Source organism: Gopherus evgoodei, chromosome 1 (genome assembly GCF_007399415.2).
Source record: "Gopherus evgoodei ecotype Sinaloan lineage chromosome 1, rGopEvg1_v1.p, whole genome shotgun sequence".
NCBI lineage: Eukaryota > Metazoa > Chordata > Testudines > Testudinidae > Gopherus > Gopherus evgoodei.
In genome coordinates this window covers 117077413-117102704 of record NC_044322.1, presented here as the reverse complement: position 1 = coordinate 117102704, position 25292 = coordinate 117077413, and the positions used below count along the sequence as shown (strand labels likewise).

The 25292-nt window shown below is 39.5% G+C and overlaps 1 protein-coding gene across 5 annotated transcripts in view; it reads left to right on the top strand.

Moving 5' to 3' along the window:
• MAP4K4 (mitogen-activated protein kinase kinase kinase kinase 4) overlaps positions 1 to 25292 on the top strand; it is a 94980-nt gene that overhangs the window by 44689 nt on the left and 24999 nt on the right. For 2 of the 5 annotated variants that reach the window (XM_030570068.1, XM_030570060.1), the window contains 12 exons: positions 4268 to 4429; positions 6320 to 6550; positions 7443 to 7549; positions 8270 to 8421; positions 8738 to 8835; positions 9132 to 9140; positions 10008 to 10183; positions 10781 to 10901; positions 12009 to 12200; positions 14785 to 14902; positions 15185 to 15355; positions 19759 to 19902. In XM_030570068.1, the coding sequence (XP_030425928.1) occupies positions 4268 to 4429; positions 6320 to 6550; positions 7443 to 7549; positions 8270 to 8421; positions 8738 to 8835; positions 9132 to 9140; positions 10008 to 10183; positions 10781 to 10901; positions 12009 to 12200; positions 14785 to 14902; positions 15185 to 15355; positions 19759 to 19902 (1681 nt within the window). The remainder of the gene's footprint in view (positions 1 to 4267; positions 4430 to 6319; positions 6551 to 7442; positions 7550 to 8269; positions 8422 to 8737; positions 8836 to 9131; positions 9141 to 10007; positions 10184 to 10780; positions 10902 to 12008; positions 12201 to 14784; positions 14903 to 15184; positions 15356 to 19758; positions 19903 to 25292) is intronic. The other 3 variants (XM_030570088.1, XM_030570078.1, XM_030570097.1) reach the window with 3 other exon arrangements.

Genomic DNA, 25292 nt, shown 5'->3' with positions numbered 1-25292 from the left:
AGACCCATCCCACTTTCAAACACTGTTGTTCCTAATCAAATTCAGATTGTGCAGCCTGTATACGTTCTGGAAGAGACATCATACCTCCTATAGCTAGAGGCAGTAGAACCTGTCACTCAAGACAAAAGGTGCTCAGGGCTTTATCTTATTTTCTTCATATCTAAAGAAAAGATTATAGTGGAGTCTGGTCCATTTAGACTTCAGGAGGCTTAACTGGGCAATGAAAATGACAAATTCAGGATGGAGGCTCCAGGTTCCACTATTGTTGCAATCTCCCCAGGAAACATTTTACTTATCAGTGCACCTGGCAGAAGCTTATCTACATATACCCAGTCACTATCACTGTTTGTCATATGAGGTTGTCATAAAAAAAAATCTCACCAAAACATTATTGCCAGGGAACCATTTTCCTACTCCAGGCACATGGGTTTGTATTAAACTTATAGGATCCCCTGGATCTTCGATGAGGACCATCCACTTAGAAGTTGAGAGAGACACAAAGAGAGCTAGAATTTCACAATGCAGGAAAGCTTGGACAAGAACCAGACAATTGTCTCCGAGCTGTCATCCCTCACTTGTGCTACTAGAACAGGGATTCTCAAACTTTTTTTGCTGTGACTCTTTGAAAATATTTCAGACTGCAGTGACCCCTGCCAAAAGTGATCGCCCCTAGCATACCATGCCACCCTTACTTCTGTACTGCTATTGGCTAGCAGCCGCTGCTCTCCAGCCACCCAGCTTTGAAGAGCTTGGGCTGCCAACCCCGTGCATGGCTGACAGCTGGAGTCTCGGCATGCGCGAAGGCTGACAACTCGCAACCCCCTGTTAATAACCTTCTGACCCTCAGTTTGAGAACCACTGTATTAGAAAGAATGATCCATAATGTCAAAAAGGAGGGCCAGTCATTCTTATCACTCCAAAATAGCCAACAGCACCATGGTACTTGGATGTAGTGGAATATCTCAGAATATTCCATTCCATTTTCACAGCAGGCCAGGAACTCCTGTTCTAGCATCTCGCTTCAGGCTACCTGAGTTCAAGAGCTGGACTATTGAGCAGCAAGTCCTAAACATGTTGGGATGATGTGCCAAAACAGCAGAGACTCTTCTAGCCTCACACAGGCTTTCCTTCTTCTTGGACTACAAAGGGGATCAAACGGATTTCTCCTACTGATGTCAAGATAGAAGATCAAGTCTAGAAAACACAACCTTCCAGCATTTATGGATTTGGGCCTAACATCTTCACCAGGGCATATCATGATTCATCACTAAACACTAACATAAAGGGATGAGATTCTTTACATCTGATTATTGGTTTGAGATAATGTGCTGCTTTGTATTTCCTACTCAAGATCTACTCATAATGCTACAAGCTCTAACAAACCAATCCCTGTATATTATTTTCTTGAGCCTCCTTGCATTTTCAAAGAGGATATGGTGGCTTATGGTATTCCAGGGTCATTGGTAGCCAAAGTAAACTCTGTTTCTTACCTCACAGGAAATCATTCTTCCTTAATTTCTCCCCCAACTTCACCACTTTAAAGAAAAAGCATTAATGATATTGGATGTGAGAAGAACAGTTTAAAAAACATAGAACTGACCAGTTCAGGGAAACATGGTTATTCACTTACTATTACCCTAAATGCCCCAGCGTGAAATCATCCAGATGCTCCACAGTAACATGGAACAATTCCTTCATTGCAGAAGCGTATTCAGATAAAGCAGTGCTCAAAGGGGATCCATAGTGGCCTCTTGAGCAGAAATCCACAAAAGAAATCAATCAAGCTGACATCAGGTCACCTCTCAACACTTTCATGGAGTAGTGCAGGGTTGATCTCTGTTCCTCTGCAGCAGATGCTTTGGCAGAAAGGTGAGCCAGGCAGTGATTCCAAAACAGATTAATACTTCTAATTTTAGGGAACTGGAAGAACATATCTGTCTTCCCTCTCTCTCCCGACTAAGTTTTCCTTAGTACACACTTTGTTTCAGTTGTCATAGACTGGGAGAGGTAAAGATCCAGAATAGAAACTTGGTCACCTGATTTCCTTTCTGGGACTGACCCCTCTTCCAACTGGTGTCACCCAAATTAAGTTCCCCAGGTTACTATGCAATAGCCTCTATCTGTAGGGCCTATCTGTACAGTTAACATAGATAAGATGGTAGTGCAATTCTGTTTATTCTACTAAATCAGACTGTTATGCTGCGATAGAGCTTTGGAAATACTCAACTGACATGAGGGCAGAAGATCTGTCATCAAATACTACAGCCTTATGCACAAATATGACCTATATTTGCAGGAAGAGAGGTACAGTCCAAATATTTTGGTTTGTGGAAGAAGTAAGTTCTATGAAGTAAATCCATCTGTTAAAAAATCTTCCACAGATTCTTTCTTTTAGTTAGAACTAATATCACAGAGTATTATATGGAAAATATTTTTTATATTATAAAGATAATGGCTTTGTTTTCATTTATCTTCCTGTCTTGATAAGTTTATGGAAGGGATGGTATGATGGGAGAGCCTAATTTTGGCAATTGATCTTTGATTATCGCCAGATAAGTATGCTCAGTGGTTGGTGATGGGATGTTGGATGGAATGGGATCTGAGTTACTGCAGAGAATTCTTTTCTGAGTGCTGGCTGGTGAGTCTTGCCCACATGGTCAGGGTTTAGCTGATCGCCATATTTGGGGTCGGGAAGGAATTTTCCTCCAGGGCAGATTGGCAAGGCCCTGGAGGTTTTTCACCTTCCCCTGCAGCGTGGGGCATGGGTCACTTGCTGGTGGATTCTCTGTAGCTTGAGGTCTTCAAACCACAATTTGAAGACTTCAGTAACTCAGGCATAGATTAGGGGTTTGTTATAGAAGTGGATGGGTAGGGTTCTGTGGTCTGCTTTGTGCAGGAGGTCAGACTAAATGATCGCATTGGTCCCTTCTGACCCTAGAATCTATGAATCTATGAATCTTACAGGCTGAGAAGAACACTGTTGATCAGTAAATTTCTCTAGTAAATTGGAGTATTATAACCTGTATTGCCAACTTTTACGATTGTATCGTGACTCTAGCAATTTGGGTGTGTTCTTGGAAACATGATGGAAGGCTGCCCACTCGTGAATTTTCATTTACTCAAAATGGCCACCATCTCGCTAGCTAGCTAGATGGGCACCATTTCCCTACAGTCTGTCTTTATGTGAAAGTGAGGCTGCCCTTAATAAAGATGGTTGCCATTTCCCCTCTTTTTAGTGAGATTGAAGTTATGTCCATGGGCAAAATGATGGCTACTGCATGGTTCTGGGAGCTGGCCAGGATACAGAGACTATGAAGAACAGCAAAGACACTGTAAAGGGGAGAGTGAGGGGGAGCAGGAGGCAGATTTAGGTTTTTTTGGGGGGAAGAGGGGACTAGAAGTGGGTCCACAGCTGGTGTAGGCATGGCAGGAGTTGGCAGGGGTGGGAAAGCAGAGGTGGAGAAACAGGAGAGGGAAGGGACAAGTTGGGGGAGGGGGAGAATGATGGCAAGTCTCTGGCAGAGAAGTCAGATAGAGAGGAGTGTCAGGGAAGGGTTGCTTCTTGCAAAAGGCTAAAACAATCACATATTGTGGCATTATCAGTTATACAAACTGATAGAAGTTTAAAGTTCTTTAATAAATACATCTGTAACTCATCGACCCTAAAAAGTTGGCAAGTTCTATGTGCAGGTGTGAATGGTGATGCATTAATTAGGTCAGCGGTTCTCAAACTGTGTACCATCCAATCCTCCTTTTATCAAAGGAAATAAACCAGAAGAGGAGAGAATAAAGACATCACCAGGAAATGGATGGCAGTTCCCCTGTATTAGGGATGAGGAGAGGATAAGGGTAGTCTCCATCCGAGCAGCCAGGGAGAGGCATTTTTGTGTGCACTTAAAAGCCTGATGTTCCAACCTAAAATTCTCACTCACATTAGTTGAGAAGTAGAAAAGACAGACTAAACAATGTGACTTGATGGGTTTTTTTACGCCTGAAAAATCATGATCTCTTAAGGTTAACAAGACTGTATAATAGTTTTTCATTGTCAAGGGATGTCTCACTACCTCCACCCTTTATCCGGGTATGGATTCCAGTCTAGATTTACCTGCTATTTTGCTCCTGCTCATTCAGCATTTCATGTACCTGGAGAAAGATTTTTCTTCAAACATAAAATATGTTTGTAAAGAAAGAGAGGTGGTTGCTCTCTTATTCCTACATACTCCACTTCATTGACAACTGCTCCTAACATTCTATAACTTTGGTTTAGGTGGAGGATAGATTTAGAAAAGCTAATCAGGGGTCCCCTGAAGCACAGTCCAAACAGACGGGCAAAGTGTTGGAGCCACCAGTGCCTTCAAGATCAGAATCCTTTTCCAATGGAAACTCAGAGCCTGTTCAGCCTGCACTGCAAAGACCGATGGAACCCCAGGTAAAAGCAGAAAATCTTGGAATGGGTAGAAGAAACCTAGAGGCTCCAATTCATTTAGCTTTTACGTTTGAAGATCTTGAGATATAAAAATACATATTTAAAGTGCAGTAATACTTTTCAAAGTGACTTATTCAACAGATTTGCTCTCTATATGTATTCAGAGTCATGCCTGCTTATTTTAGTGATGAGCCTGTGGGTTTAATTGCTTTTTATTTCTGAGCAGGAAGTAGGAGAGCTAGCTGCGTTCTGTCCCTACCTGTGCATCAGCCGAATGATTGGCTTCATTCCAGTCAAAGTTACAGTGAGGTTGCACTGGTCATAATGTGGTCCAAACAGCCTTTTATTACTGGAGAAGATGTGCAAGAACAAAATAACCAGGCTTGACTTTTACATCCCTGTAGGAAAACTAACTAGATGCAAGAACAACTGGTCGTCTTGGTTGACCTGTTTCTTAATGAATCTCTAAATTTTGGGAGCTTGTATTTTATCAAGTTTAGCGTATGAAAGTACAAATAAATACAAGCTAAGATTTACAAAAAGGCTAGATATAAAATTTAAATATATTTAGTAAAATTAAACTTGGCATGCAACTTATGTATTCGTGCAGAACATAAGATGTTGTCTTTTTTTCTTTTGATAAGTCTATACATAATTGACAGTGATGACTAAAACTGTCCCTGCTTACCTTGTTGTGATGAACTATTGCAAATGTTTGGGACAACTGCAAAATCTGATCAGAAGGGAGAGTGGGAGGAATCGTGACCAAATTTCATCCTCATCTCAGATTTTCCTGGCTTTCAGAGAGACTTGTAGCAGTATTTGATAATCTTGGGCTTGTGTGTGTTACTTTATGCTAACCATGTCAACTATTTCTGAAGTCCTGCCTTTGACTTGTACTCAGATGAATCTTTCTCTTGCACAGCTTTGTGTAATAAAACAATTCAATAATACACTTATAAAACCAAATAGAGACACCATCATAAAACTAAGGTTAAATGCTAACTCTTGATTGAGTGGGTGAAAACAACGTATCCTAGAGTTATGATCTTATCTGAAAAGGATTTTCCTCCTAATCTGTTTCAGAAAGCGTTTTTCAAACAAATGGCTTACTGAGCTTGCAATTGAGAAGGGAATAGGGTGGAGGGTTAATTTGAGGCTTACAAATAGAACTGCTAATGGAGCTTTAATTATGGAACTGCTGCTGTGCCTCCATCATGTACGTGTGTGTGTTTGTACAGTATATGATATATATGGTGAATGTATAATATGCATTATAAATAATATGTAACATAGTGTATAATATACATATAACATACATAATATATAAATATATTATATATGTAATAGATATAGAAAAATACTGCAATGACTGTAAAGGAATAAAAGCTTTTGTTTTATGATCTTCCTTCAGAAGTTTTGTGTTGTCTAGTAAATTTAAGATTTTAGTTATAATATAAATCAGAACATATTTTGGTTTGCACATTTGGCAGTATTCTTAACTTACAGATTTCTTCACTTTGATATCTGCTTCAAATTGTCCATCCAACAGGTGCTGCTATCTAAGACCTGATCAGAGTCCAGTGAAGCCAGAGGAAAAGCTCCTGTTGATTTCATTGGGCTCTGGTTCAGGCCCGTAGTGCAGATCTTACGTTTATTTTTTTTCTGGTTACCAGTGTATGTGTATTTGGAGAGCGCACCTCACCAAAATGCATACATGCTGTGTTCTAAGTCTGTTACGTTCTCTGGGCACCTTCCTTGCTTTTTGATTCCACCTCACGCTTGCCTTATGCCATAACCAATTTGTCTCTCCCTACCCACTCGCCTTTATTCTGTTAAAAAAGCCAGTTGTACAGAGCGCATTGAATGTTTTATGTTTTGTTTTCTTGTAAGGTACAGTGGTCCCATCTGGCATCTCTCAAGAACAATGTTTCCCCTGTCTCGCGATCCCATTCCTTCAGTGACCCTTCTCCCAAATTTGCACATCACCATCTTCGTTCTCAGGACCCATATCCACCTTCACGCAGTGAAGTGCTAAATCAGAGTTCTGACTCTAAGTCGGAGGTACCTGACCCCACTCAAAAGGCTTGGGCTAGATCAGACAGTGACGAGGTGCCTCCAAGGGTAAGGAGTAGAAAGACAGAAGTGTGCTTTTTTTTTTCTTTTTTAATTTGAAGAGTGTGATCATTTACGCACTGGAAAACCAGGTCCACAGAATAGTGCCATGATTGGGGAACATATTTTTGAAGGGAGTTTATACTGTAGATATCTAGTCAATTGGCCCATGATAACATGTTAAAAAAAGGAATTACAACCTCTGATGACAATGACAAATATTTATACACTATGGCTCTTGTAGAGAAGTGATTTGTTATGCAAAGTTAACAAATCATTACAATATTCAGGAAAGAATTTAAAACATCCTTGACATGATAGCTTAAAGTGTATTTTATTCTATTTCCAATTGGAAAACTGAGCTGTAAACCATGAACTTATTTAAAGTTTAGATGGAACTGAACAAAAAAGAAACATTCAATATTTTTTCGCCTTCCGCTTGGGATTTGCTTCTTCTGAATACGTTCTTGCTTCCCACCAGTCTGTCTCCTGCTGATCCATTACCGGACATTCGTTTGGTTCCTTTGAGTTTATTTTCCTAATCCTCATACTATTTCAGCAAATTGCTTTGTGTCTCCCTTGCTTCAGTCAAAATGCCATATTCTTTTAAAATGTCTCAGTAGTCTGGGGGTAAGGGGTATGTATGTTTTGTGTGGTAGCTATTTAGGTATGTTAGTCCAAACTTTCAGTTCTTTACAGTATCTAAACAGCAGCCCAGCTAAAGATTCTTCATGTTTTCTTTTTTGTTTTCTTTTGTTTTGTTTTCTTTCATTTTGTTCAATTATACTGACTTTAACTTAGAATAATGTTATTCAAAATGTATTTGCTGTGGCAGGAGAATCTTAATTTTCCCCCTATCTCCTTTCTACATTAATTTTTACCGTTTCTTTTTTCACCCAAGGTACCTGTGAGAACAACGTCCAGGTCTCCTGTCCTATCACGTCGAGATTCTCCACTGCAGGGCAGTGGGCAGCAGAATAATCAAGCGGGGCAAAGAAACTCCACGAGGTTCGTAAGCCCAGATTTCTCTCTCTCTCTCCTGTTTTGTAAGGGAAAGTTAGTTGGAAGCCAGAGAAAGGATCTGTGGCATTATCTCTCAGATGTGAAGGAAGGAGGAAAGTGGACCCATTCCCTCTTAGCAGTCAGTGTTGAATTTCTTTGACCTAAATAGTTCAACAAAACTTAATGAATTTTCTTCTTGCCTCTGCATCTTTGAAGGGACTGTTTGAGTAAGTCTTGCAATATTTTCAGAGTAGTCTTAACATTTAGAAAAAAGGGCCCAGTCATGTAAGAGCTTGCTATCAGGTATTGTACTTAGTGCTGGAAATGGTCCCTTTGTGTTGCAGTGGGGGCTTTTCCCAGGAGCAAGCATGGTGCCCAGTAGTAAATATCTATGGAATCTAGGGCTAAGGGAACCCAGAGGCTTTTCAGCTCTCAAATTTTGTAGTGTTGCATAGCCAGTTCTCAAGCAAAAAGTAGCACAAAAAGCACTTAAGCATTGTTTTAATTTATTTTGTGTGTGTGTGAAAGTTTGGTTCCTCAGGTCTTAAGATGGCTAGTGTGGCTGCTGCATAGGGTGTGAATTGCTGTGGAAGTCCTAAGCACAAGCATTAGTATACTCCTTCTGATCAGTCATTAATGAAATATTGATGAGTAACCAAGCTTGATTTTAAGTTTAAAATGCAATAGCTGAAATTAAAGTTGACAAATGCACTTTTCTTGAGACAGCAATATAGAGCCCCGTCTGCTATGGGAGAGGGTGGAGAAACTTGTGCCGAGACCCGGCAGCGGCAGTTCCTCAGGCTCAAGTAACTCCAGCTCACAGCCAGGGTCCCATCCTGGATCTCAGAGTGGTTCTGGTGAACGGTTCCGAATGAGATGTAAGTCCTCCCTTCCCCCTTTCTTTAGGATTGCTGGAAGATTCTGTAATGTTTGAATTGTGCAGCAGCTAATAATAATAGTAACATGAATGAAGGACGATGAACCTTCACTTAAAAGGAATGTTTAATGTAAAGTATCAGGCTGGGAAGTTTTTAATTCTCTGTATGTGCCGTCCCTTTTCATAGCCCTATGGCTGAAATACCCAGTGGAGACAAGGCCTTGTGCTCCTTTTGCTGCAGAAATAAAAAAAATCCTAACTTAACAATGACCCTCTTTTTTTGTGTATTTTTTTTGGGGGGGTCTTGACACATGTAGCATCATCCAAATCTGAAGGTTCACCATCTCAGCGTCATGAAAATGCGGCCAAAAAACCTGAAGAGAAGAAGGAAGTCTTCAGACCCAACAAGCCTGCTGTAAGCTAAACCTAACTCTGCTCGTTATCTGATTTTTTTGCTTGTTGTTAGATAAGTCCATTACAAATACTTACATGGTGAGTCCAAGCATTATGAGTGAATTAGAGATTTAGTTTGGCAGTTGCATATTATGAAGTGTTAAACATTTAAATGTACTTTATTTGCTGCTTGAATTTTTGTGTGTTTTCATTTTCGTCCTTTCAAACTTCTCCTTCTATCCTGTGCCCTCTTCATGTGGCTGGACCAATGATGATTCATCTGACCCAACCATACCATTTTTGTGCTGAATGGTGCAGGGAGAAGTGGTAAGCACTTAGCTATTACAATTGAATGTCACAGCATATATTTTTTTTATTTTTTGCAGTTATCATTACATTTTGCACTTTTAGTATCCAAGAGGTCAGAGCAGATGATTCCAGTGGTTCCATCTGAATCAAAATCTATGAATATGTTGTTTGTTTTTATATTGCCCTAGCACTCAAATGCCCAAATCAAAAGAAGTCCTTTACAGGAAGATGGTGGCTCTGATCCCATCAGTTTATAAATTACAGATGCTCCCCGCTTACGCAAGCGTTCCATTCTGGAATGCCTTGCGTAACTCAAATTTTGCGTAAGTCGGAAACGTATCTCCGACTATTACGCGCAAAAAACCAAAACAGTTTTTCCGTAAGTGCGGATTTGCGTAAGTCACGTCTTGCGTAACCCGGGGAGCGTCTGTATGTGAAATATTTTATACAAACTGTGTTCAGCTGAACAGACAGCTCTGTAAATTTAGGCTGTTTTATAACTTTGCTGCCCAAATTTCCGTGCACTGTAGCTTGTCAATATGCAGAACAGTTGGAGAGGGAAAATGTTGGACTCCTTAAAACAATGCAGTACAGTGTGTTCATTGGTCTAGCAGTTCTGGTGGGAGTAACAGGGGGCAAAGACCTACATAGTCTTAAATTTTTAGGGTTTGTTTTTTTTAATTTGCCAGTAAAGCACAATGAAATCAGTAAACCAACAACAACAAAAAAAACACCTGTTGCTGGGAACCATGGAAGTGCAGCAGCAAACTGAACAAACTAAGTCCCCACAGCTGTGTTGCTGATACGTTGCCTCTCCTCTCCAATCTGCAACCTCACTGTTGTATTTCATATTCTTCTTTTTCCCCTTTTTCTCATTCTTGTTAGGATTTAACTGCCTTGGCAAAGGAATTGCGAGCTGTAGAGGACGTGCGACCTCCACACAAGGTGACAGACTATTCATCATCCAGTGAAGAGTCGGGGACAACAGATGAGGAGGATGACGATATGGAACAAGAAGGAGCAGATGAATCTACATCTGGGCCGGAGGATGCCAGAGCTGTGTTAGTTGTTTTGTGTTTTTTCTGTTTTGCGTGGATATGGAGAAAAGACCACAACGTATGTTTCGTTCATTAGCCCTATTTTATTAAGACCATATTCAGGAGTCCATCAAAAGTACTTAGCAGTGAGTTAATGCTCACGTTTCCAAAACACATAGGGTAATATCTTCAAAAATGGTCCCTTTTCAAAAGTGTCTAGTGTCTAGCATTTAGTCTAAGTGCATTTGAAAGTCAACGAGCAAGTGCCTAAATCACTTTTTAAAATTGGACGTAAGCTCCTAAGTCACTTTGGCACCACTTGAAAATTTGGTCCTTTAAATTTTAATGTTTGTCTTCTGTTACTAGAAGCCAAATTATAGTGTTGTGTGTTGTTCCCTTCCCTTGTTTGCATTTTATAAAAGGTGAAGAATTGTTTTTAGCAATTCTAGACTCATTTGCTTCTTGAAGAAGCTCTTCCTTGATGATATATGTCAATATTCCACTTTGAATGCAGCTGTAAACGATCTATGACATGCACTTGATACGAATACATGACGACAGAGCTAAAACAGAAATACTGTGGGGTTATTTTATCCAAATTCTTTCTTTCTTGATGCATAGATCAACTCTGAACCTGAGCAATGGTGAAACAGAGTCAGTGAAAACCATGATTGTCCACGATGATGTGGAGAGTGAACCTGCCATGACGCCTTCCAAGGAGGGTACTTTAATCGTCCGACAGGTATTGTATTTCCTTCCCTGCACAGTTCTGTGCCTTTACTGTGATCATTAACCCGCTTGTTCATTCACCCATGCTGTTTCTACATTATATTTTTTGTCCATGTTATCAAGACACAGATGTAGCATACTTTGGATGTGCAGACACTTGATGCATGCAGAGAAAAGAGTAGTCTCCATCCCTTGCTGCTACTGTTTTGCATGCTTTGCAATGACATCCATTATAGCACCACGCAGAGCACCTCAAAGTCTGTGTCAAAAAAGTGGTAGAAAAGCTGCAGGTGTATGAAGAAAGCTCTTAGCACAGAAGAACTTAACCTGGTTTTATGGTAGAACCAGATGCTGGATCTCGGAATTAGAAAGGGTGGGGGAAAAGTGCTCAGTTCTTTTAACTACTTTAAGCCTAAAATCAAGAACAAACTAACAAAAAAGCAAGGTAGCAAACAATTGGTGCTGGGGGCTGGGAGGGAACGTTACAAGGGGCAGGGCAGTGCCTGTGGATGGATCTAGGTGTGTTGTTTCTTTTCCTTCTGTTTTGAAATGTTCTATCTTTTATGATTTGTGAAGATGCTTCTTTGTGTATTAAACTAGCTCATCTGTTAATGAGTCTGTCAGCTCCTAGGACTTCCTCAGTAATCACTTTCTTGAGTTTTGCAACTGAATGTAATTTTTTTTAGTTGAACCTACAGTTTGCTAATTAAGATTTCATGGTGACTGTTTAAATAGCTAGATTTGGGAATTCACCAGATATTTCAAGTTCTTGTCAGAATGTGACTCAAGCTAGAATTAAATAAAATGATGGCAAACAACAAATATAGATAGCTTTTCCGTTTGGTCGTAGTAGGAGCAGCATAGACTTACTGGCACAATTATTCTTTTGGTAAATGAGCTAGCATTGCAAGTGAATCAAATTAAGTGAGAGGCTCAGTTCTGCTTGCCAGAGGTGCAGCATTTACTGAGTTCTGGAAGATCAGCACACTTCTAACCCAGGCATCAAGGCATAGGATATCGATCGGTACGTTTAAAGAAAAAAAAAAAGTAGATAAAGTTGATAGGGATGAAAGCCTTAAGCAGCACTTGAGCAAGACAAGTGTGCCTGTTTTTTCTACAGAGTACAGTTGACACAAAGCGTGCCAGCCATCATGAGAGCAATGGCTTTGCCGGTCGCATTCACCTCTTGCCAGATCTCTTACAGCAAAGCCATTCCTCCTCCACTTCTTCCACCTCCTCCTCCCCATCCTCCAGCCAGCCGACACCCATCATGTCCCCACAGACACCCCAGGACAAGCTAACTACTAATGAGGTATGTCTTGCACCACAGCTGGCTGCTTTCTTAGGGTTATTCCAGTATTGCCTAATAGCTAGTTTGCAGAGGAACTCCAGCCAATCTTCCCCTGCTTTTTTCTGTCACTTTTCTCCCACCCCCAAAATAACACATTTCAGTTCTGTATGAAAAGCCCTTAACTCTAGATCAGTTTTACCCCAAACTTGCTAGTTTACTATTTTTACTTTTTACAGTGAGTCATTAATTGCATGGCTTTTGTTTAAACTAAACTTGATTACCATATAGTCAGACAAGTTTTTTTTTTTTTTTTTAATTTCTGTATTTTGGGAACAGGCTAGTTGCAAGGAGTCTGCTGGGGTTTTAAAAAATAATTAAATCAAACCTGGTAATTTTGTTTTGATTTTACCATAAAGAAGGAGCAAATAACTAGGCATGTGCAAGTAACTCACTTGTGCAAACTACCAACACAAGATAGGAAGCTGGTTTCAGGGTCACTGAAGGATTTTACTCTTTGAAATTGCCACATGGGGTTTGTGCCCATTTCAGGAAAGCTAGGTTGTTTGGGGGATTCCGTTGTTTGGAATAGTGTATTACAGGAGCTCTTCAGGTTTTTATGGAATAGTTGTGCTATGAAAAATGACCATGGAAAAATGACTCCTGCTTATTCTCCAAGTCTGCTCTCTTATCTCTAGTTGGAGTCTTATCTGAGGCCTTCACTGTTCCAGAATTTTACTCCTGTTATCTTTGCTGGCTCTGCAGTGCTAAGAGGGACTGTTTTTCATTCTTATAAACCAACAACAGAATTGTTCATCAAATCCTGGTTATATAGTGAATCCTTGTACTTTTGCGACTCTTTGAACGTGATGGGGATGCACAGGTGTCAGTGAATTTGTCCTGCACATCCTGTAATGCTGGTGGCAAGGAATGAGAAGGAAAGCACCCAGCGTGACTTTCAGTTTCCAGGTTGAACAGGCAGGCCTGGCATTTAGAGAAAACATCTTTAGACTTGTAAACAAGTATGATGTAGCGTCAACCTGCCCCTATAAATGTGCAACAACATGCTGCTGCTTCTCAGAATAGAACTGAACTTTAAACATACAGGTGCTTTGACATCAGTGCCAGGCTGAGATATTCTGTGTACAGTTACAAAAGAACCTAAGGTAATGGTGATGTACCATTTTCACAATAGGATAAAAAGTGTGTGTGAAACATATTGAACCATGTGACAGCAAGCATTCATTTTTTCACAGAAATTCAGTCCTTGTAATGCTTGTCATTCTTCATTTTCAGCTGTGCTTCACTAGTCTTTAACTTTGTAAAAATACACTCTGACAGGTTACATAGACCAGTTCAGTGATTCAAGGATATACCTGTTCACTACTTTGTTCTAAGCAACAAATAAGCAGGGTTCAATCAATTTAGCTTAAACTGAGCTTTGATAAGGAGACTATGGCAGTTGTTTGTGGTTACATTGAAGTTATTAGTAATGTGGTTGAAAATATTTTGCTTTGCAGAAAAGTTCAGTATGGTTAAGCCCAATAATTATATTTGGTGAGGAAGGTGGAGGTTTAGAGGGGACAGAGGCTTTAGACTGATTAACAGTGAGGAAGCTCCTCCAATCTTGTTTGCAAAAGCATAAAACAAGCTGAGCAGAGGCACATTCCTTTTGTCCACAGTAACTCTACACATACAGAGAAACACACTCACACTTTTTGATTGTTTTTTATTTGTACCATTCTGCTTTAATGTGCAATGTTATCACTATAACACTTAACTCACTAAACTGGCAAGGATTTTTCAGTCATTCCATCTCCACTTTTAACAGTTCATTGTTTCACTTGTCTTTCTCCCATTTTTTGTGTTTAGAATACAAAACTAAATAAAGCACCAGTGCTTTTATCAACTACATATTCATAGCTTCATATCACTGTTTACTGCACCTTTCTCACTAATGAGCCCATTGTTTGATACAGGTGTAATATTTGCTATGTAAAATGATGGTGGAAGAAACTGCTGGAGCTTTCTGGCAAGAGGCTCAGTTTAAAAAAACAAAAGTAAAGAATTAACATGAAGTACCAGACATTGAAATTTCATTAATCATAGAAGTGAATGCCTGATCCCAGATTATTTAGATTTTGTTGCCCAAACTAAGAGATCAAATTCCATAACATATTAAACAAGCTCATGTAAGGAGATGCGTAACAAATAGAAGTATGTAGTGGGCAGTTCACAAATAGAAAATTAAAATTATGTAATGAAGTAGTGCTAGCTTCTAATAACTTCATAAGTACCGTACATATATAAACCAATGATAAGAAGACATTCCCTTACTTTTTTGCCTGTTTTTGTGACCATTCCTCAAACATCTCCTTTAAAATCTGAGATAATAGGGGTGAAGGACACACTGACTACATTTAGTGGTAATGTGTGAAATGTGCATCTATGGTGCCTGCCGTATGTATATAGGAAGTATAGAAGGTTGGGGATGGGTGGGAAAGGGCTTCAGAAAAACGGTAAAATTCTGTAGTGACTTAGAAATGTTCATTGTTATCATCACTTTTTGTTGTCATTTGTATTAATAAAGTTGAAATTTACATTGCAGACTCAGTCCGCTAGTAACACACTCCAGAAACACAAATCTTCCTCCTCCTTTACACCTTTTATAGACCCCAGATTGCTACAGATTTCTCCATCTAGTGGGACAACTGTGACTTCTGTGGGTAAGTAATGTAGATGCAAGAAGACAACTGGGGAAAAAAAAAGGTTCAGTGACTTGGAGTTGCTCTTTAAAATAGTTTAGAATGTTTCCATCATGCTTGTTACTTGATTTGCACTGGATTGCATAGTTTATTTCCTTTTTCCATTTACATTTCTTACAAAAAGAAAGACTTGCTTAATATTATCAGTTACTGATCTGGGTTATTTAATAGAAAGTATATAGTAAATATTTGGCACTTAGAAGATAGTATTACATGTACTTTTTTTTTTTTCTCCCCCCCCAGTGGGATTTTCTAGTGAAGCCATGAGGTCAGAGGCAATAAGGCAAGATCCCACCAGGAAGGGATCAGTTGTCAATGTGAATCCTACCAATACACGACCACAAAGTGACACCCCAGAGATTCGCAAATACAAGAAGAGATTCAATTCTGAGATTTTGTGCGCTGCCTTATGGGGTAATGTACATCTGTGTCCCTCCCTTTCCTCCTCTCCTCCCCTTATCTCCTTGTTTTTCTTTGTCATTTACTTGATTGATTCTATGAACTTTCTAAGTGCATGAAGAGTGAGAGGAATTTGTACTGTAGCAATTCTCTGGTGTCCAAAGAAGCCATAGATTACAACACAGGGAGGGATGGGAGGTTGTCTCTTACAACTTCTTGGTGTACATGAAAATAGTTTTGCAACTCAGAGCACACCAGTATAAGCTTAATGACCTGGAAATGGGGTCTAGGCTGTTCATAAATTCATTTAAGGAGCAAGGATAAATAAATGTCCAATACTTTGAAATATCTACATAGTACTAAAAGCTCAGTCTGATGTCGTCATAGTGAGATCTGGTTACTATTATGCTTACGGTGTGGCTATTCTGAGGTCTAGCTTCATGCAAGTTCTGACTGGTATGTTTGCAGGATTGAATAATAATCATTCAAAATTTTGTCAGCCAATTGGACATTCTTTTCAACTTTTTAAACCTTTTTTTAGTATACGTCTGCAGCTTTTGTGGGTTATGGTAATCTTTGCTGTACATTTTGTGTCAGTACAAGGTTGTTAGGTTAATGATAGGTTCAAAAAGGGTATTGTATTTGATTTTGCTTCTCCGAATTCTTACTGAGAAATCAAAGGGCTTGATTAGAACGTATTTTCATGTTACAACTTTTATATTAGTGATCTCACATCAATTTAGTTGGAATCACATAATTATCTGGAGAGAATAGGGCAAGTAACTAGGAAACTTCTTCTGTTTGAGACTGCGGGCCACGTTCTCTTCCAAGCTCTGCTCAGTGCATTTAGGGCTAGGATCTCGGGGTGCCAGTGTGCCATTTACAGTTATGGCTCTTAGTTATACCAGAGAAGGATTAGTCTGATGCCCATTTCCTACCTTGATATGCCCCCTACACCTATGGTGATTTTGTAGAGGAGTCATCTTCACTGGCTTTACAATAGCAGAAAAATTGCCTGTGCCATGAGAATGCAACACTGGGCACACTAATTGCCAGAATCCTGTCCTTTTGATACTGATATGTTTTAACACTTTGAAACAAAAACACTAAACAGTTGTGAATGTTGAAAAAGCTGGAGGAAAGAGTTGGTCCTTCCCCAAAGTCACATGATTAGTAGACTAAGTGTGGGGCTGCTGTGATATTTTTATTTACATAGCACTTTACAAGTTATGGTGTGTAGGTAAATATTATTTGCTATTTTACAGGAGGCGCTCAGAGAAGTAAAGTGACTTGCTCAGAGTTAATATAAATAAAAACTAGGCTCAAAATCTAGGTCTCCTGGTTCTCTACTTGCTTCACTAAATCCCAGTCCTCCATCTGTAAAATAGGAGACAATGATATGTACTACACAGGAGGTCTGAAAGCATGCATGATTTAAGATGCTAGTAGGTAGATAGATATGTTGTTCTCATTCTGCGTATTAGGAAACTGGCTCAGCAAAGCTGTCTTACTGCAATTTTTCAAACCTGGTAGTCTGAACTTAGTGAAAGTCCTGCAGAAACTCAGAACACTTGAAAATTTAGACATTTAGGTGCCTAAAGATGGGTTTAGGTGTGATAGTTTTAGGTAGTGGATCTACACAAATTGCCTGGAAAGCACAATTGTCTAGATAGACATAAAAACAACGAGGAGTCCGGTGGCACCTGAAAGACTAACAGATTTATTGGGGCATAAGCTTTCATGGGTAAAAAATCCTCTTCTTTAGATGAATGGAGTGAAAATTACAGATGCAGACATAAATATACAGACATATGAAGAGAAGAGCTAGATAGACATAAGAGACCTGAATTTTAATCTTGGCTTTTACACCGCCTAGTTTCATATGTTTCATTTTACATTTCTAGACTAGTTTTGCTATCTATAAAGCAAGGATAATTATATTTATCTTCTTCATTAATACATGTTCATAAAGTGCAATATTCAAAAATAGGAGTATGGCTGGTTATCAGCAGATGTGTGTTGGGGGGAAGAGGGGAGGGACAGGAATAGGAATGGGGGTAGAAGCAGTTCCTGCCCACTATTCGTTCTATGAGGCTATGTGTTTTTGGGGGTTGTCGCCATTCCAGCACCTCTTCATCAATCAGCTTTATCAGAGTTCACCAGTGTCAGTTTTTGCCCAAATGTAGGCTTAATATTTTTACATGCTTTGGTGTGAATAATTTTCAGTGCAAATTTATAATTTTGTGCAAATGAAGATGTCAGAGTGAGAGGGGGATAAAGAGAGAAGGAAGAATGAAATCACACCAAATAAATTGGGAACAGGTGTCACAAACTTCCATGCCAAATCAAATTGCTCTGCCAGTAGGGGCTGGGCCATCACTTATGTTTAGCGCTTTCATGTTTCTTTGATTTACATATTTCATTCTTCTGTTGATTTGAAATAAAATCCTGGAGGTATTTTACAGCTATAACAAACACTTTCTTGTTAAACATTTAGGGCAAATTTATGCTGGTGTATGCAGGCACATCTTTATTCTCAATGGATTTGTGCCTAGTTATCCCTGCTAGGAGTTTGGTCCTTGCCAGACTAAGTATGATACCTCCTGTAAAGAGAGAGGGGGTTTTTATTGCCTTTACTAATTGTAATGAAATAATGTTTAAGGCTGTAAGTTTTATAAGATTCTCTCAGGAAGTTATCTGAATAGTTAATAATAAAGATGGAATATCGGAGAGGTAGATGCCCAGTCCCCCAATACAAAAGAAAGGCACTTGTGGTAGCAGGCACACTTTGAAAAATTAGAACTGAGCTGCAGGGGGGGGAAATATAGAGATTTTCATAGGCCTGAATGCTGCAAATACAAAGACGTTTTAAAGTTTAGGCATTAGTTACTGCTGGCTCACTGCTCATATCAATTTATTTAAATAGGGAGGTGTAAGGAACAACGGGCTATATATAATGGGGTGTGAAATACCTGTCAGAAATACATGAAGAGTTAAAGATACCACAGAAGGATATAGGCAAGGGTTATAGGGCCCTGACACCTGAAAGAGATGGAAAAGACCTTGAGTGAACAAATGTGTGTTTGCTTTAAGCATATAGCATAACCTATACTAAGAAGCCTAAATGAATTAAGGCTCTGTTCAGAGTTCTAATGACAAGAACAAATCAGTCAATATCTGCTCTTCTAATTAGTACCATCCCTGTGCTATTGCTATAGTATGATTCGGTACTCTTCCTCACAGCTTAGACATAACGATCTGTGAGATGTAGGGAAGAATGTACCTTTTGAAATTACAAAACAGTAATCAATAAAAGCAAGGAGCCTGCTGATTTAAGGCTGTCATAGCATCCTAAAATGCTGTTCTGTTGTTTAGATATTGCCATAAATGTAGTTTGCAGGGCTGCCCACTGTTTAATTTCTGTATAGCTGAATCAGGTCTACTATATTAGTAGTGCTCAGTTTAGGATACAAGACCTAATTAATCCCTGGTTTAAGTGTACTGGTGATAACAAAATTACACCAGGGATTAATTTGGCGTACTGTGACAGCTTCTAACTCTCAATAGCCATAATTGTATAGTTTTGTGAATTTACCTGTGTTATTTCAACCTGGTTTATTGCATTTAAAAATAAAAGCTTTATGTTGTGATGTCTAATAAAATGTTTGAGGAGGTCTAATAAAGTGAGTCACAAAATTGGTTTGACTCTCATCCCTTATGCTGTATTTCAACTGTCCTTTTGCTCTCTTCACATAATTTGTGGCAATTGCTCTCTGTTATGATGGCAAGGATTGAAAAATTTAATAGACTTCTACTAACCAGATGAGTGTGGTGTATTTAAAGTGGAACTATTGAGGTCAAGGACAATTCCCCATTGAAAACCCCCTTTGTAATAAAGTTCTATAGAACTAGATAGGGATGAAACCAATACAGTTCTGTAAAAATGAAATAGGGTTCTATAAAAAAAAAATTGTTCTAAAACCCTATAGTATTTAATGGTGATGTATCTGTAGGTTTTAAAAACCACTCTATAGAATTCAGTTGCAGAAAGATCATTCTATTAAGTTCTATAGAATGGTTTTAAGCTGTCTTTCTCTATTAAATTCTGCATGACTTTTTTTCATAAGACCCTTGCTATCTTCAGTTCTTGGGAAGTGGAGGATGAACCCTGCTCTGGAAGGCTTCCTCTTGCGTATCAGCCTCTTGCTAGTGTATGTGTGATAAATTTGATGTTCCACCTACCTATCCCAGTTAGTGATGTGGGGTCTCTGCTACTCCGCCCCTCTGCCAGGTGTGCAGATGGAATCAGTGTTGGGTTTGAATACCTAAAGGAATGTAATTGTTCTGTAAAGCATGACTTAATCAACATACCTGGAAAACATGCATTATAATTTGGGTGTTTTGTTTTTTTAACCTAGGAGTGAATTTGTTAGTGGGAACTGAGAGTGGTTTGATGCTGCTAGACAGAAGTGGTCAGGGGAAGGTTTATCCTCTAATAAACCGAAGACGGTTCCAGCAGATGGATGTACTCGAAGGCCTGAATGTCTTGGTGACAATATCTGGTAATGTCCATTTTTCAATATGTTATTTCTCTGAAATCCGGACCTTGCTGAAGTCAATGGGAGTTTTTGCCATTGACATCTGTGGGCCCAGGATTTTTCAGTCTTCATGCTTTCATATTTTTTAATGCTATGAACCAGCTTCCACACAAAACACCCCAAACTGCCTGCCCTGAAGAAAATTTTTTTTCACATGTTTGGAGGATAACATGATAAAATATTCTATTTTATTTATTTGTATTGTGTTTGGGAGAGGATGGGAGCAGGAAGTTATAAGTCCTCTTTTGAGTCTAGGTCACTAGAATAGAAAATACGTTGCAGAGTGCTGATGTAAGGCAGCATGGAAGGACGGGGAGGAAGGGCAGCATAGATGGGCATGGTTAAGTTACGATGGAGTAGATGGATGTCGCATCTGGATCTGTCTTTACTTAGTGAGACTGTAGCCCATTGATCAAACAGGGAGAGATATGGCCATTCTTTAAATAGTTCACACTTTAACATGTCCTAATGAATAATGGTTTCTTACTAAAGCTGGGAACTCCAGGCACTTTGGGCTCCAAGGGGCTATTTATTTAAAAGGGCTACTTCATTTATTACACAATTTCACTGAGTTTACAGCAAATGGTTATTGCAGATCTGCTTTTAGTCGTCTAACTTTCTCCTGTATTTTACCTTTTGCCATGCTCTGTTGTATGAACCCCCGGATCATTTAGGGCTGCACACAGTGGTCACTGTGTTGCACTCCACAGGCACTTAGAAGTGGTGGCAGCAGAGATAGGACTCTGATCTTTCTGCTCCAAGAACATAGACCCCTAACATTGGAGCAAAAGGAGACTCTCCATTATGTATTAACTGTCTAGGTTCTGCAATACACACTGAAACAGTTTCTGGTACCATTGGCTAGAAAACAGTGGTACACATAGACCCTAGCCTGCTCAGTGCAGTATGTGAGTGTACATGTTTGTTATCTATAGTACCACCTTTTTGCCAGTGTAGTAAAGCCCGTTGCTGTGTTTCCATTTAAACACACCTGTAATCTTTTCATCGGCTATAACTCGTTTACATTTCACTTATGGCTGACGACTGAATTACAAAAAAAGATTAAACCAGGAACTTAAAAAAAGTATACCTTTATAATGTACAATATTTCATGATAGCTTCCAACATGCTCCCTGGGTATCTATCTGAATGACACCATTAAATCGTCAGATGCAGTGTATAGTTCAATAGACTTATAAACAAAGATACCACCTAACCCAGCTTATATAATGTTCATTAGTTAATGTATCCCACGTTGGTGATGAAAATCTGTGGCTAAATCTCATGTGAAATTCTTTTAGCTTTGTTTACAGTTGTGTGAGTCACGATTCAAACACCCTGACATGTCCACTTTGTTTCCTTCAAGAATATCGCTTCCTCTATTCAGACACGTTACATTAACCCTGAAGAAATTGGTTGAGCTGTAGCTGGTTTATGCCTTAAGCACTTTCCTCTATCCTCGGTTTTACAGGAGGTCACCAGAGTACAGTGAGGACGGAGGGTTTCTACCCACAGAGGCTGCATCTACATTTGGAGCGAGGGGTTGATGCCCAGCTTGAATAGACATACTTGTGCTAGCTCTCATTGAGCTAACACGCTACAAATAGTAGTGTAGCTACAGTATCTCGGGTAGCAGCCATGGCGGCATGGGCTGGTCACCCTGAATACATACCATGGGGTCCAGATGGGTTTGTACTCAAGGCAGCTAGCCCATGCCACTGCTGCCCATGCTACCACAGCTACCCTATTATTTTTAGCATGGGAGCTCGATGAGAGTTGGCAGAGATTCTGGCCCATGAGATGACTTTGTGGGGAAGCCTACTGCCCTTTCTCTCCCAGGTCTCCTGCCCGCTATGCTCTTCATCCCATTCTTCTGCCCCTCCCACCACTCCATCACCAGTTCCTCGCTATTCTGACCCAAGGAAAAGCTCAGACTATCTTTCCATTCCCTATTTAAGATGTTCTCTTTGCCTACATCACTCAGAGCAAATGGAAATGTTTAATTTTAACCAAACTTCTCCCAACGGTTGGCTTAATGGGCTTAGTCATGTAATTGTTTCTTTGGGGTTTGACTTGGATTTGTTTAAAGGAACTTCACTTTAAGCAATGTAAGTACATAAGTAACTGGTCCACAAAATGTTTAAACACCTTTTTCAGGAAATAAATATTTGAATGTATGTGATGGTGAAGTTTGAAAAGCATCTCCACCATGTTTGAATGAATTACCTTGCATGAGGATTTTAGGAGGAAAATTTAATAAAACTACATCAACATAAAATGTAATTTGTTTTTATTTTTCAAAATTGTAAATCTTTAGCTGATGTGTTTACGACTTTCATGAAAGGCTGAAAAATGAATTGCTTAGATGCTTTTATTTTATTATTGTGACACTCAAAAGAGTTTGGTGCAAGTTGACAAAAGCAAGTTGCAGGTCCGTAATCAGTTAGAAGGCAAAGGTATATCAGATGCTCAGATACTACAGTGATGAACATCTAGAAATGGCTGAAAACAAAAGTAAATAATTCAGCAGTAATAAAAGCAATCACTTGTCCTTACAGAGCACATTCCTAGGGATTTTACAAATGTTAATGAACGGTTGCAGCAAATAAGTGGAGCTAGTTGAAATTTTCCTGTATTACAAATAAGGAAAATGTTGCATATTAAATGATTTGAGTTTAATCTCACAGCAAGCCTGTGACAGGGCCAGAATCAGAAATCAGATCTCCTGACTTCCAGTCATACGCTTCAGCTGCTAGTCCACATGATGCTCACAAGAAATCATTTTATTCGGGGGCCAAAATAGAGTTTTTGCAATTGGCAAACTCCCCCCCCCCCCAATTTTTAGAACAGTTTACAACTCTAAACCTGAAAGACTCTTCCTAATTTTCTCTTTATTCTTGGTGCTCCGTTTCTGTGGATGCTTCATAGGAAATATGCCAATTATAATTGAATCTGTCTGTGACTACAGTGTCAGATCAGTTTACTTTGTTAAGCAGTTGTGTAAGTACATGCATAGCCACATTTATGTAACTAACCTTATATGTCAGTGGATGCATACTGAAAGGCAGAGGAGTTTCCTGGTTATCATGTGATTCTTTCTTTTTGTGTATAGACCACAAAGATTAAAAAAAAAAATCATTTTGAAAACTATTTCTGGTTTGAGAAACTCCTTGTGCTTGCTTATCTTGTGGCCAGATATGAATAAAGAATCATACACTGGGAAAATCCATCCATATCACTTATTACTAGTCTTTATTTGGTGAATTTTAGTAAATGATGGGGAAAGAAAACATGTTTTTCACTGCTTTTCTTTAAGAGACTGTTGAATGTTACCGACTTTTGCCAGATTCCATTTAATCCTCTAAGAGATCTTGCAGCCTGGGGGTTCAGGCTGTTACAGTGGTTTTAAACCACTTGTTGCACCATCCTGATCTGGGCTGCTCCTGGGACTGGAGAGGACTCCAGTGTGACTTAGACAGGTCCCCAGGGCCATCTAAATTCCAGCAGCCTCCCTGGGCTGCCCACTGGGCTATGACACTGCCCAGGATCTCTGCAGTACTGCATGCCTTGACTCCAGTCTCTACTCCAGGGCTTGTGAAAGGATGCTCTAGAGGCAGCCTCATGGCTCTGTTCACAGTGCATGTGCCAGAGAGAATCTTCCCTCGGTCAGATTTGGGGCCCCAGGGGCTACTTTACACCACTCTAGCCCTTTTACTTGGTGTTCAGGATCTGGCAGAGAGGTGAGGGGGCCGAACTCTTAATATTAAAAGAGCCAAGCTTAGTAAAGCCTGCCATTAAGTATTCCCTCTCCTCTCTCCAAAAATGGTCTATCCCAGTTTAGTCTAACCCAACTGAAGCATCTGTCCTGTGCTCAGTTAGTTCAAATAATTGTGAAAAAGTAATACGTTATGAGCCATATGCTCAAGTGGCTGTTCACAATCAACACTATTAATGTAGCTGCTTGGGACCTTTTGCTGATTCATACATACATTTATACGACTCCACTTTTTAATAGAGCTTTCTATCTGAATCCCAATGGCAACTTTCCGCTTGATGGATTTTTAATGCTCAGAAATCCCTGAAAGGCAGCTATTGTAGCTGAACTATTTGCTGCAACTCTAGCCAGTAAACTTCAAACAGGGACACTGTATCGTGCATACATATGAAGTGGCAGGTGAAGGCTGCGTGAATAAACCCTAATCCTGAATACTTAATTTTGCATCCTTAATAACAGTTTTATAACATAAGGGCTTTTAAAATTATTTTATATATATTGTGGTATAAAGACTCATAATGTACTACACCTCTACCTTGATATAATGCTGTCCTTGGGAGCCAAAAAATCTTACTGCGTTATAGGTGAAACCGTGTTATAGTGAACTTGCTTTGATCCACCGGAGTGTGCCCCCCCCCCCCCGGAGCACTGCCATACCGCATTATATCCAAATTCATATTATATCGGGTGGCATTATATCGAGGTAGCAGTGTAGATACTTCTCAAGCACAAGGGGCACAGATCCTGTACCAAAGAGCTGCGTTGTCGTCGGGATGGTCTACACCAACAACCTGAATGGTACATGACCTCCTTCTGTAGACCCTGCTGTACCGAAGCATAGTAGGGATAAATTAAGACAACATTACCCTTAATTTCATTACTTTTTTCAATATGTTTTGGTCTGATCAAAGCAGAAAGACCTTTTAAAAATGAATATTGGTTCTAAGTTACGGTATTTCAAATGAAATTCCTCTTCACATGCTTCAACTCAGTGAAGTTAATTGGTCATCTCATCACATACTCTCCCTCAGCACCCTCAAAAAATCATTTTAAAATCTTGTTCCTGGGATATCTTGTTTGCCCAAAGCAAATTTTTATGGCCAACAATATAAATTTATGACAAAAAAGATTAAACTTAATCTCAATTAATGTATAAAATGGTAGTGACACACACTATGGCAGTGTAGTGTGTGATCTGTCTGTGCATATATGGTTGCTTTTGGACCTAGAATCTTCATGTTTTTTATTCTTTGCAGCGTGTTTCTCTTGTGGAACCTAACTATGGTAGACAATGTAGTTCGTGGGTTCTCCTTTTTTTCATAATATGGACCCACATTATAATAGAGAGAGTGTGGACCAATTCAATTGACTATAATAGAGACCCACTATGACTACTCTCTCTATTCTGAGTCCTGTCAACCTCCTGTCTCATCACAGTTGCACAACTTCCCTCTCTCAAATGCCTATGTGGAGTAGTGGTATTAATGGGAAAACATTTAATTGTGTGTAACTGTTCTTCTGGTAGGTGTGGTCTATGAGAACTCCTAGTAGAAGCAGAGAGCCTGCCTTCTCTTTTTTT